The 14,311-nt window shown below is 42.2% G+C and overlaps 1 protein-coding gene across 1 annotated transcript; it reads left to right on the top strand.

The window, feature by feature from the left end:
* Positions 1-2,795: 2,795 nt before the first annotated feature.
* On the top strand, positions 2,796-13,893 carry LOC311147188 (G protein-activated inward rectifier potassium channel 3-like; the record flags this gene model as incomplete). Its single annotated transcript, XM_084183825.1, has 7 exons — positions 2,796-3,084; positions 3,873-4,083; positions 4,871-5,072; positions 8,621-8,813; positions 12,424-12,621; positions 13,191-13,321; positions 13,621-13,893. 7 exons carry the CDS (start codon positions 2,796-2,798, stop codon positions 13,891-13,893), a joined length of 1,497 nt encoding a protein of 498 aa, XP_084039951.1.
* Positions 13,894-14,311: the final 418 nt, after the last annotated feature.

The following is a 14,311-nucleotide window of genomic DNA, read 5'->3' as shown; positions in this document are numbered from 1 at the left end:
CGTCACCTGCTGCATTGGAGTTGGTATTGCACACAGAGGCGACTTTATATTAAGCACTTATAATAAAAGTAGTAGACTATAATACATGTGATTAACCATTAAATGCATCAGAAGACCAATTCATTTAGAAAAATATTATCCATTAGTTTATTTTAAATGCTGTTAGGCAATTTGGCTGTACAGGAGAAAAACATTGGTTGTTTCACATTAAATGGATATGAATTCATTTATTTCCAAAACGTCATCCTCCACAGCACGAATACCATTATGACCTACTGCAAGCCTATTGAAGAATAGTGGTGGTGATGACGACAGCATCCCCTCGACGGTGACGTCATGATCTAACACCTGCACAGCTGAAGTAATTCATACAACTCTATCTGACGCGGATCGGTGGTGCTGCTCGCACTGTCTGTACCCAATGATCTGTACGGACGAACTTCCACCATCTTAAACTCTTTGAAAACAAACTAGGAAAATACAAGAATATGCTATTTGTCAACACTACATTTTATATAATTAGCCCGCTTTCCATTGAGGATAACATCTAAAAAACAGTCGTTTGGTTGGGGTTGCCTTTGTTTCCTGGTGAGAGAGGAGAGACTGAACTGATGCTTCGTCGAACACCCACCTGATCATCAGAGCCGATGGTAAACATAAAAAATGAGTAGGATTGAACCTGAGCCGACGATCGTCGAGGCTCACTATTGGACCATCGACTCATCTATCTGTAAGGTCCTTATAAATAAAGCCACGGGATAACATATTAGGATAACCATGAAGGTAGCGTTTTAGGCATCCCGACTCCATTTTAATATGAAACACGATTATTATTCATATTAGAATGAAATTAGCCTGATTGCTGTTTTGTGTTCTTATAGGCTATGTATTACAGAATACATTAAAAGTGGCATTGTACATTTTCTGAGTAAGAATAGCCTTCTTACTCGGTAAAAATATTCCTGTAATTCATTGGGCCCCATAACAGACAGACAGACAGACATCTATGACACACACATACACACTCCCCTCCCCCCATTCTATTCTTACCTATTCCATAAATATAGATTATTAGACTAAAAGTAATTGGGTGGTTTGAGCAGAGAAGGTTCAGTCAAGGACAGACATCCCAGTAAGCAAAATGAAGTTGAAAATACGTATTTTCCAGACGTTGAAGTTAGGTTCATTTTAGGTTGAATGAAAGGTGAAAATACGTTTTTTTCGGAAGTTTAAAATACATATTTTCCGGACCTTGAACATACATGTTTTCTGGACGTTGAAAATACGTATTTTCCGGACATTGAAAATACCTATTTTCCGGATATTGAAGTTAGGTTAATTTTAGGTTCTGAATGAAAGGTTAAAATACACATTTTCCAGATGTTGAAAATACGTATTTTCTGGACGTTGAAATCAGATACATTTTTGCTTCTGAATTAAACTTGAAAAGACTTCATTTACAGACGTTGAAAATACTTATTTTTTGGTCATTGAATCTATGGCCAAATTTCAACAGCACACACATTCTCAATGAAGTAAGCATTATAGCCCAATAATAATTTTTAAATCCATGACGAAAGTGGAGCCAATTGAAGATTGTAACATAGAATAATCCTTATTGCTCCCATTTGTCACATGCACTCACATGCACTTATGTTAGCTTTTTCAAAAGCTTTAAAACTTGCCGAGATGATGTTCAAAGGAGTCTAACCTACAGAATAAACCAACAGACCACGGACTAACAACATTCTCAGTAACAGTTTAAAAAAGATATTGCTATGACTGTGATATGTTGTTAGTTGAATGCACTGACTGTAAGTCGCTCTGGATAAGAGTGTCTGCTGAATGACCAAAATGTAAATGTGAAAACAGAAAAAATCTGAACGAATCATAAACATCTAGGCTATGTTTCACAAGTTTGAACAGTATAGTACGGCACAGTTCAGTACAGTAGAGCACAGTAGAGTAAAGTGCGGTTCAGGAAAGTAGAGTTTTATCCTGTAGAGTAGAGTATAGTACAGTTTAATTCAGTACAGTACAGCAAGCAGTACAGTAGAGTTTAATTCAGTACAGTACAGTAGTGTTTAATTCAGTAGAGTATAGTACAGTACAGTTTAGTTCAATAGAGTACATTCGACTAAAGTAGTGTACAATACAGCACATTATACCGTACTATACTCTACTATGCTCTACTGTACTGAACTATACTGTACTGTACTGAGCACAGTAAAGTAGAAGTCTATGATTGGTTCATAATTAGTCCGGTCCGGATCAAATATCTATGTCCATGGACATTGAAATCAAGGCCAGTACGGATCACACCAAAAAAACATTTAAAAGAAGATGGCCGGTCTGGACAGGACCAAAAAAAGATGTCCAAAAGACATCGCTGTTTGTCCGTGCTTATGGGATTGGTATTGAGGACAATTTAGTGAGGGACAGATTCTGCTTCCCAAATGGCATCCTAGTTACTATAGTGTGCACTACTTTTGACCAGGGCTCATAGGGAATAGGCTGCCATTTGGGATACAGTTATTCAGTATAGTGAAGGGCATCAGTTCTGCTCAACACTAGCCCTACAGTCCCTGTAGAAAATATGTACTGAAAGCAGAGCACTTTAACTACGCCACTCTTCTATGATCTCACAATAATAATTTGGATCAATTTCCTTGTTTTGTATCCCAGGACCTTGATGGACAGAACTGGATTAAACGGTCAATAACCATTGGACAGAGTCTGCCATAGGAATAAATTGAGGACCCAGGTACACGAACACACACACACCATCATTCCTGATGGCGCTTGACAACTCTGCTTTCACCTCGAGGCCAGAGTCCCTCTCTCTCCCCGTGGTGGAGAAAGGGGAGGTGCTGGTGGAAGAGGCTACCGAGGTGGCGGCGTCCACCGGAGTGTTTCATGTGTCCGAGGAACTGGGCCATGTGGTTACCACAGATACCGCCCAGCCCTCCGCTAACAGATCGTGGAAGTCCAAGCTGGCAGAGAGGCAGGCAAATGCAGCATCTGATGAGTACGTTAAGAAGCTGCCTCGGGTGGTGGAGAAGGAGAGGGGCAGATTTGGCTGGGGTGAGTAGTAGTGCTGTTAACTTTAACTGTGTCCCAAATGGCACCCTATTGGCATCCCATAGGGCTCTGGTCAAAAGTAGTGCTCTTTATAGGGAATAAGGTGCCATTTGGGGGACACACTTTCTCTCCCGGGACTATTCTTCTTTTCTGCCCTGAGAGATTGTTGGTGCCACGAGAGTGAATCTATCTAAAAGGAGAGGTTACTAAGCAACCGTCTGACAGTGTTCTGTGACCAATGTAAGAGAGAAAAGGTTTTGTGTTTGGCTTTGAATGATTTACACTGACAGACTGTCTGCATCACAAACGGCACCCTATTCTCTATATAGTGCCCTGCCCCTGGTCAAAAGTAGTGCACTATATAGGGAATAGGGTGCCACAGTGCAGTCTGCAGATAGGGGGTTATTGACTATGCACTCTAAATATTATTTTCTCTCCCTCCACACTCATTGACCGAACATGTGTACTTCCTCCCTCCTTATTCTCCTCCTCCAGCATCTCCTCCTCCTCCTCCTCCTCCTCCTCCTCCTCCTCCTCCTCCAGCATCTCCTCCTCCTACTCCTGTGCAAAATGTCTGTTCCTTTGGTTTCTCCCTCAGTGATTTGGATATTCTCACAACAACCCCTCTGTCTTCCTATTACTAAGTGCCTTTAGTTCTACTGTCGATACGTCACCTAGTGACTCAACTCCCCTCGATGGCTGCTGGCTCTCACTCACTGTACCCCTCCTCTCTCTCTCTCTCTCTCTCCCTCTCTCTCCCCTCTCTCTCTCGCCTGGCTCCCTGCCTGCAGCTAAGAGACGTAAGAGGCAGCGCTATGTAGAGAAGAATGGCAGATGTAACGTGTCACATGGCAACATGAGGGAGACGTACCGTTATCTGACAGATATCTTCACTACCCTGGTGGACCTCAACTGGCGCTGCTCTCTTTTCGTCTTCGTTATGGCCTACGCCATCACCTGGCTCTTCTTCGGAGCCATCTGGTACCTGATAGCTTACCTCAGGTGAGAGAGACAGAAAGCAGGCCAGGACAGCACTCCCACAAAGCATGCCAGGGGACACTTGGGATGCGTCCCAAATGACACCCTATTCCCTATTATCCGCTCAGTCCCACAGCACTACTTTTATGAATATAGTCACACTTTTTAGAATGCGTCCCAAATGGCACCCTATTCTCTATACACCCTATTCCCCTATGGGCCCTGGTCAAAAGTAGTGCCCTAGGGAAGAGGGTGCCATTTCAGACACATCCATGGTATCACTGTCTTGAGAGAATCACTCTAGATCAGGGGTCCCCAATTACATTCAGCTGTGGGCCGATTTTTCTTCTAATGGACGGTCTGGAGCCCGGAACATAGTTATAAATAATTTGTACACTGCAAATTGACTGCAAGAATCCCAAACAGATATATTATTTGACAAAAACAGTATAATTTCAAACCTTGATTACATTGGGATACGATCACATATGCCTTTATGCGTAGGAATACTTGGGAACAGATTTCCTAAATTAAAATCACTTTGAGACGATTTACTGGTGATTTTACAGTCTTTTATGTCCATCAACAAAAATAATGAAAAATAAATAAATACATTTTGCTCAGAAAATTTGGGGGCCAAATACAATCACTGCCTATTGGGGAACCCAGCTCTAGATGATGCAATGTATTCTCTGTAGAGCAAGTGGAAGTATATTAGTCAATGGATAGTTTTTTTCACATCCTACATTTTTGTCACCTCTTTGCTTCTCTCCTTCTCTCCCCTTCACTTTCCCTCCCGCCTCCCACCCAGAGGGGATCTAGATCATCTGGAAGATGAGACATGGACACCGTGCGTCAACAACGTGAACGGATTCATCTCGGCCTTCCTCTTCTCTATCGAGACAGAGACCACCATTGGTTACGGCTACCGTGTCATCACTGACCAGTGTCCAGTGGGCACCATGCTGCTCCTGCTCCAGGCCATACTGGGATCTATGGTCAATGCCTTCATGGTGAGACACATGGTCTGCATCTCAAATGGCACCCTATTCCCTCTACTTTTGATCAGAGCCCTATATAGTACAATACTTTTGACCAGAGCCCTATGTAGTGTACTATTTTTGACCAGAGCCCTATGTAGTGTACTATTTTTGACCAGAGCCCTATGTAGTGTACTATTTTTGACCAGATCCTTCTATTGCAGTGGCATGTATTCTTGGATGTCAAGGGAAGCCAGGCTTCCCCCCCAAAAATATCAGTGTTTCATGATTTTCCTTCAATTTGCAAGAGGCTGAATGTATCTCACCGGAGAAAGCATCCAAGCGAGGGAAACAGTGCCCCTCTGTCTCTGTATGTGTAGCCCATCTATCTGAAGCTGTCTGGTCAAAAAGAGTAGGACATTGTTGCTGCCCATAACATTGAATGCAAGGGAAGCCAGCAAGCATTTGGCCTCCCTTGGCGTTTCTGTACAAGTACAGTGAGTCAACATGTTTTTCTACTTGCACGAACACACACACAGAAATCAGAACCATTGACAGTCACATCATGCTTACGTTGATTAGACTCAATTGTTTTTGGTATCTTTTAGTTGTCACTGTATTAGACTAAGCATAGGTGATTTGATGATGTTGAAATGGTGCTGGAATAGTGGAGGCAGCTCCAGTTTTCTTTGCGACTTGATGGAATTCTCCATGTTTCTAAATCAATAGTTGTTTAGTAGTCCGAAAATGTCGGAAACATTAACTTGCTTGACCATGCTGTAGGTCATGTAACTGTTAATTACATGCAACATGCTTTGTGGACTTCACCGGACAGAGGTTGCTCTCCGGTTTTGTGATGAAACAAAGGTGTTGTTGAATTCCTTCTACGACTGTGTCTTCTTATTGTCTCAGCCTTAGGCCTATATATCACGGTGGCAAGGCATATGAACTAACAGGTTATAGAGCAAACAACACAATTATCACAACACATAGGTTATAATATGACTTTTTTTTCTGGCTTCCCCAGTGATTTTACCCAAGCACCGCTACTGCTAAATAGTGCACTTATTTTGACTAGAATCCTATAGTCAAAAGTAGTAGTATATTGAACTTGGACTTTACTACTATAGCCCATAGATACGCATTGAATAACACATTCATAAATGGCAAAAAAAGACAGTCAAAAAATAAATAATAAGGAATAAGGTTTTGAAATGTCTGTCCTATATCTAGGAGATATAAGCAAGCTCAGGAAATATTGTAGTTTTTTTGGACACATATTTAACCCCTTATTTTTGGTGGTACAAAACTACCTCCATACTTCCATTTGTTTGCATGGGTTTCCTTCAAAACGGAGAACGCCATCGTGAGAGTCTCCCCTTTCCACAGTGGGGTCATATTAGTTTGTAGCTCAAACGGTTCAGACACTACAGACAGAAGTTGGCACATCAGCCTTACCTACTTCAGACGAGTCCCGTGACACTTGTGGGGGTCGTAGAGCAAAACGGAGAACACCATCATGTTCGTGAGAGTCTTCCCTTATTAGAGTGGTCATAATACACAGACATTTTTGTGAGAAGACCGATTTTCGGGATGTCCCATTGTCTGTCAAACACAGCTGTAGCTCGGCCACCTTCCACTGCAGATGCGGAAGGCCGACATAGGCGGATGCTGTGGATTGAGACGCAGCCCATGCAAAAAACCTGTTACAGTATCTCTAGCTTCAACTGACGGATTTTGATGGTTAATTTTTTATTATGTTACATAGATTGACGCACGGGTGCGTTAATAGACTCTTAAGGTTACATTTCAAATAATTTCTGAGTAACAATTAAGTACCTTACTGTGATTGTTTTAAATAAAAATGGTCAAAAAGAAACCAAAATAGCTTCTTAGCAAAGAGCAATTTCTCAAGCAAAAATGTTGCTAGGACTGTCTGGGAGTGGTCTTATTGGGGAGGGGAAAAAATGAAAACTAGCTGTTATTGGCAGAGAGGTTTGGAACTCTCTTTTTATTCGTCTATTAACTAATTTACCGCTTGGTGATGTCACCATTCAGACCAAAACTCCATCTCACCAAAACAGGCTGACATTTCAGTCGGTCTTTTCAAACAGCTCTTACACTAAAAGAGCGTCATCATAATGTTCACAATTTCATAGTATTATTCCAACCTCATAGTCAGTGGTGTAGTGGAGGGTATACCCACTTCTTCTGGTGGGCATTATGTATGCTCATTTCTTAATCCCCACAATGCGTATCTAAGTAGTGTAATGGAGGTATACGCAGCATCAATGAATAAGGCTGATGGAACAGATCAGAATGTTTTGCTTAAAATGTTGATAAACTATTATTTCTTCACATGTTAAGCACAGCAATGTGCACATGGAGGTAGGCCTATGCACATGTGTTCAAAAATGCAATCTGCAGGAACATTTGCAGTTTCATGGACAGAGATGGAAATATCATTAGACATTTTGAAAGAGGTGAGATCTAAAGATGCAACAACTATCATGGGCTGCTAATATGACTAGGATAATTCCTTTGGATGCTAGACAAGGAAAGAAAGTTGATTTGAAAACCAATAGAACAAGAGAGCACATATGAGGAAGTATTTATAAAATAATTGCCTCCATGTTTCAATGGTTGAATTTTGTCTATAGGCTACTTTGAAACAAGAAGTAAGACATGCCTCATAATAGGAGGTAAAACGGCCAGGTTTCAAACAACTAAGGAACAGGAAAAATATATCGCTGCTAATGATAGGCCTAACCGTCTTCTGGTAAATGGAAAGGCTTTCCCAAAAACCTTCTCAATTAAATGTTAAAGAGAAACGTTTTTTTTTTTGTAAAAAAGATCAAGGACGATAAGTGTTTCCAATGAGATCATCAACCAATTAGTAGACAGTTAGGAGGCAATTAGTAGGCAATGCCTACTTATAATTGGTTAAAATCACACGACTCACACCGATGATGTCATTGGAAACACTTATCTTCCTCTATCTTTTTTACTACAAAACATAGAAACGTGCAATTTTCACATACATTATGTTGATGTTGGGGTGGTGCTGGCAGAATGATATTGTGATTATTTGCATCAATCCAGTGGCAATTTATTTTGCAAACTCCATCTCATGGAACACCGCAAACCAAACAACAGTGCTAGGTGCCTGCACAGTTGAATTAAAGGGTAGGCCTAACTACAATCAAAAATGTCAATTTCATAGATTTTTCCCAGACCTCAAAAGTGGTCTCCTAATGTGGTTTAAGCATTGCTGTGGACGTAGAACATCCAATTTAGTTGTTTTTCTATTTTAAAAAGTGTGACTTTTTAAAATAGGAGCGAAATCCTTGAAAAATTGAAAACCTGTGAATATCTGACTCAGTTGACAGCCTCATTTATCTATCAATAGTAGGCCGCTATTAGCCTACAAAATCGGTGATGGCTGCTGAGGGGAGGACGGCTCATAATAATGGCTGGAACGGCGCAAATGGAATGGTATCAAACACATGGAAACCACAGGACAATCACATATTTGACTGCACTGGGCCTTTAAGGAATCTTTTTCTTCATCTTTTGATCAGGTGGGCTGTATGTTTGTGAAGATCTCTCAGCCCAATAAGCGTGCGGAGACCCTGGTTTTTTCTAAGAATGCAGTGATCTCTCTGAGAGACGACAAACTGTGTCTGATGTTCCGGGTGGGGGACCTGCGCAGCTCCCACATTGTAGGGGCCAACATGAGGGCCAAACTCATCAAGTCTAAACAGACTCAGGAAGGTGAGGCTAATATACCATCCATCGCCATTCAAGGGGATGCATCCCAAATGGCACCCTATTCCCTATATAGTGCACGACTTTTGGTTTAAAAAATAGTGCACTATATGGGGAATAGGGTACCATTTGGGATGCGGGAATAGGGTACCATTTGGGATGCAGAATACACATATACTCTATTTCTGTCTACTATGGAAGCATTCAGAAAATATTCAGACCCCTTCCCTTTTTCTACTTTTTGTTACGTTACAGCCTTATTCTAAAATTGATTAAATAATTGTTTTCCCTCATCAATCTATACACAATACACCATAATGACAAAGCGAAAACAGGTTTTTAGAAATGTTTGAACATTTATTAAAATGAAAAAAACGATGCCTTATTTACGTAAGTATTCAGACACTTTGCTATGAGACTCGAAATTGAGCTCAGGTGCATTCTGTTTCCATTGATCATCCTTGAGATGTTTCTACAACTTGATTAGAGTCCACCTGTGGTAAATTCAATTGATTGGATATGATTTGGAAAGGCACACACCTGTCTATATAAGGTCCCACAGTTAACAGTGCATGTCAGAGCAAAAACCAAACCATGAGGTCGAAGGAATTGTCCGTAGAGCTCCGAGACAGGATTGTGTCGAGGCACAGATCTGGGGAAGGGTACCAAAACATTTCTGCAGCATTGAAGGTCCCCAAGAACACAGTGGCCTCCATAATTTTTAAATGGAATAAGTCAATTTAGTCTATTCCTAGAGCTGGCCGCCCGGCCAAACTGAGCAATTGAGGGAGAAGGGCCTTGGTCAGGGAGGTGACCAAGCACCCGATGGTCACTCTGACAGAGCTCCAGAGTTCCTCTGTGGAGATGGGAGAACCTTCCAGAAGGACAACCATCTCTGCAGCACTCCACCAATCAGGCCGTATTGGTAGAGTGGCCATACGGAAGCCACTCCTCAGTAAAAGATACATGACTTCCCGCTTGGAATTTGCCAAAAGGCACCTAAAGGACTCTCAGACCATGAGAAACAAGATTCTCTGGTCTGATGAAACCAAGATTGAACTCTTTGGCTTGAATGCCAAGCGTCACATCTGGAGGAAACCTGGCACCATCCCTACGGTGAACCATGTTGGTGGCAGCATCATGCTGTGAAGATGTTTTTCAGCGGCAGGGACTAGGAGACTAGTCAGGATCGAGGGAAAGATGAAAGGAGCAGAACAGAGACATCCTTGATGAGAACCTGCTCCAGAGCACTCAGGACCTCAGACTGGGGCGAAGGTTAACCTTCCAACAGGACATCAACCCCAAGCACACAGCCAAGACAACGCAGGAGTGGCTTCGGGACAAGTCTCTGAATGTCCTTCAGTGGCCCAGCCAGAGCCAGGACTTGAACCTGATCTAACATCTCTGGAGAGACCTGAAAATAGCTGTGCAGCGATGCTCCACATCCAATCTGAAGAGAAGAATGGGAGAAACTCCCCAAATACAGGTGTGTCAAGCTTGTTGCATCATACTCAAGAAGACTCGAGGCTGTAATCGCTGCCAAAGGTGTTTCAACAAAGTATTGAGTAAAGGGTCTGAATACTTATGTAAATGTGATATTTCCGTTTTTCATTTTTAACAAATTAGCAAAATTTCTAAAAACCTATTTTTGCTTTGTCATTATGGGGTATTGTGTGTAGATTAATGAGGTGGGGGGGACAATTTAATCAATTTTAGAATAACGCTGTAATGTAACAAAATGTGGAAAAAGTAAAGGGGTCAGAATACTTTCCAAATGCACTGTGTGTGTGTGTGTGTGTGTGTGTGTGTGTGTGTGTGTGTGTGTGTGTGTGTATATATATACAGTACCAGTCAAAAGTTTGGACACACCTTCTCATTCCAGGGTTTTTCTTTATTTTTACTATTTTCTACAATGTAGAATAATAGTGAAGACATCAAAACTATGAAATAACACATTTGGAATCATGTAGTAACCAAAAAAGTGTTAACCAAATCAAAAATATATTTTAGATTCTTCAAAGTAGCCACCCTTTGCCTTGATGACAGCTTTGTACACTCTTGGCATTCTCTCAACCGGCTTCACATGGAATGCTTTTCCAACAGTCTTGAAGGAGTTCCCACATCCTGAGCACTTGTTGGCTACTTTTCCTAAACTCTGCGGTCCAACTCATCCCAAACCATCTCAATTGGGTTGAGGTCGGGTGATTGTGGAGGCCAGGTCATCTGATGCAGCACTCCATCACTCTCCTTCTTAGTCAAATAGCCCTTACACAGCATGGAGGTGTGTTGGGTCATTGTCCTGTTGAAAAACAAATGATAGTCCCACTAAGCGCAAACCAGATGGGATGGCGTATCGCAGCAGAATGCTGTGGTAGCCATGCTGGTTAAGTGTGCCTTGAATTCTAAATAAATCACAGACAGTGTCACCAGCAAAGCAACCCCACACCATAACACCTCCTCCTCCATGCTTTACGGTGGGAAATACACATGCGGAGATCATCCGTTCACACACACCGCGTCTCACAAAGACACAGCAGTTGGAACCAAAAATCTCAAATTTGGATTCCAGACCAAAGGACAAATTTCCATCGGTCTAATATCCATTGCTCGTGTTTCTTGGCCCAAGCAAGTCTCTTCTTCTTATTGGTGTCCTTTAGTAGTGGTTTCTTTGCAGCAATCGACCATGAAGGCCTGATTCACACAGTCTCCTCTGAACAGTTGATGTTGAGATGTGTCTGTTACTTGAACTCTGTGAAGCATTTATTTGGGCTGCAATTTCTGAGGCTGGTAACTCTAATGAACTTATCCTCTGCAGCAGAAGTACCTCTGGGTCTTTCATTCCTGTGGCAGTCCTCATGGGAGCCAGTTTCATCATAGCGCTTGATGGTTTTTATGACTGCACTTAAAGAAACTTTCAAAGTTCTTGAAATGTTCCGGATTGACTGACCTTCATGTCTTAAAGTAATGATGGACTGTCGTTTCTCTTTGCTTATTTGAGCTGTTCTTGCCATAATATGGACTTGGTCTTTTACCAAATAGGGCTATCTTCTGTATACCCACCCCCTACCTTGTCACAACACAACTGATTGGCTCAAACGCATTAAGAAGGAAAGAAATTCCACAAATTAACTTTGAAGAAGGCACACCTGTTAATTGAAATGCATTCCAGGTGACTACCTCATGAAGCTGGTTGAGAGAATGCCAAGAGTGTGCAAAGCTGTCATCAAGGCAAAGGGTGGTTACTTTGAAGAATCTCAAATATAAAAATGTGTTTAACACTTTTTTGGTTACTACATGATTCCATATGTGTTATTTCATAGTTTTGATGTCTTAACTATTATTCTACAATGTAGAAAATAGCAAAAATAAAGAAAAACCCAGGAATGAGTAGGTGTGTCCAAACTTTATATATATATATATATATATGCTCACTAAGGGCATATTTCCTGGACACAGATTAAGCCTAGTCCTGGACTGAACCTAGCCCTGAAGGTCTCATAACTCACTTCTCACCTGCTCTCTCATGCTCCCCCTCTCCTCATCTCGCCCTGCCTCTCCATCTCTCCTCCTATCCATCTCACCCCCTCTCGCCCTCTCCTCCTCTCCCCCTCTCCAGGTGAGTTTATCCCTCTGGACCAGACAGACATCAGTGTGGGTTTTGAGACAGGGGACGACCGCCTGTTCCTGGTGTCTCCGCTGGTCATCTCCCACGAGATCGACTCCCACTCGCCCTTCTGGGACATGTCTCAAGGCCAGCTGGAGAAAGACGATTTCGAAATGGTCGTCATCCTGGAGGGAATGGTGGAGGCCACAGGTTAGTCCATGGTTGCGTCTCAAATGGCGCCCTATTCAATATATAGTGCACAACTTTTGACAAGGGCCCAAAGGCAATAGGGTTGTCATCCTGGAAAGAATGGTGGAGGCCACTGGTTAGTCCATTTCCTGAATCCCAAATGGCAACCTATTAAAAAACAAGTGTAAAACCGCACACTAGAAAAGACAGGCAACCGACTTAATTTCTTTTTCATTTGCAGTGAATCAACGGACAACGCATTTCGTTACAGATCTTCAGGTTCACATACGCACACCATATTTATTCACAGTTTGTATACTATTTGAACTATGCCTCTGCCTGTTCTCATGATCTGTTATGAGACTGTTGTACAGTGTGGTGCACCCACAGAGATCCTACACACACACACACAAAACAGTGAATTCTATGATATCTATGGGTGCACCATGCTTTGAAAGTGGAAGTGCCTTCACTGCCCACTGAGAAAAGATTTGCTTAGTCATCATAGTAGCTGAAGGGGAGCTGCCAGGGGAGGTTAATACAGTATGTGTTCTCACTATGGGTGGGTGTGTGTTTGTTGGCACCCCCAGGTATGACGTGCCAGGCGCGGAGCTCTTACCTGGCAGATGAGGTCCAGTGGGGTCACAGGTTCAGCCCTATGATGTCACTGGCCGAAGGGTTCTTTGACATCGACTATGGCTCCTTCCATCAAACCTTTGCGGTAAGAACACACACACAACACTCCAGAAAGCAGCAAGGGCCGCGGTGTGCTAGCGATCACCTGCTGGATGTCGACGAGTGGTGGCGATTCAACATCTGGAAATAAACAGCTGCTTTTAATTATGTACCTGGCTATGTGCATCACTGCCACTAGAACAGAACAGAACAAAACAACACAGTTAACCGTTTGTCCCTCTGGTATGTTTTCTCTTTTACTCTTGTCATGTCACCAAAATGATTTTTAACGTCTTCTTTCAAGTTGTGTCTGATAACTGCAGCTCATAACTATTTTTCCCTTAGGTGGACACTCCCTCCTGCTCAGCGCACGAACTCTCATTGGCTGCGGCCCGATTGGAGGCTCATCTGTATTGGTCGATCTCCAGTAAGTTGGATGAAGAGAAATGGGAGGGATCTTCTCTAACCAACCAATCAGGGAAGCAGCTAGACAATGGGAAAGGAGGGGTCGTTGGCCCCACATTTATTGTCGGAGAGATCACTGGAATACAAGAGCAGTCAGGACCAGGAGAGTTGAATGGTTGTGTCACCACTGACCAGTCAGAATCAGAGGCCTAAAGTAGATCTGGTGGAGTTCCAAAATGGCACCCTATTCCCTATATAGTGCACTACCTTTGACCAAAGCCCTGGTCAAAAGTTGGGCACTAAATGGGGAATGGGGTGCCATTTTGGGACATACTCTCCATGACATGACAGGAGGACCCACAACTACAGTACTGAAATTACTTTTAGCTAATGAATAGTATACAGCCATAGAACATTTGTTCCCAAGGGAGAGATGGGTGGTTTAAAAAGTCTCATTGCTACTTCATTGCTTTGTTTAATAACACTGACTAGAAATGACAAATTATATTAATTACATTTTGTCTTTAATTTCTTGGGTGATATTTAATTCTTACCATGAGTGTCTGTGCTATACTAGAATTATATTTTCTCTTCTGTTATTGCTCCGATCATCTCTGCCAACATACATTAT

This window comes from Coregonus lavaretus (assembly GCF_964263955.1).
Source record: "Coregonus lavaretus genome assembly, chromosome: 19".
Lineage (NCBI taxonomy): Eukaryota > Metazoa > Chordata > Actinopteri > Salmoniformes > Salmonidae > Coregonus > Coregonus lavaretus.
Note: the sequence above shows the minus strand (reverse complement) of the source record. Positions and strands in the feature narration are given on the sequence as shown.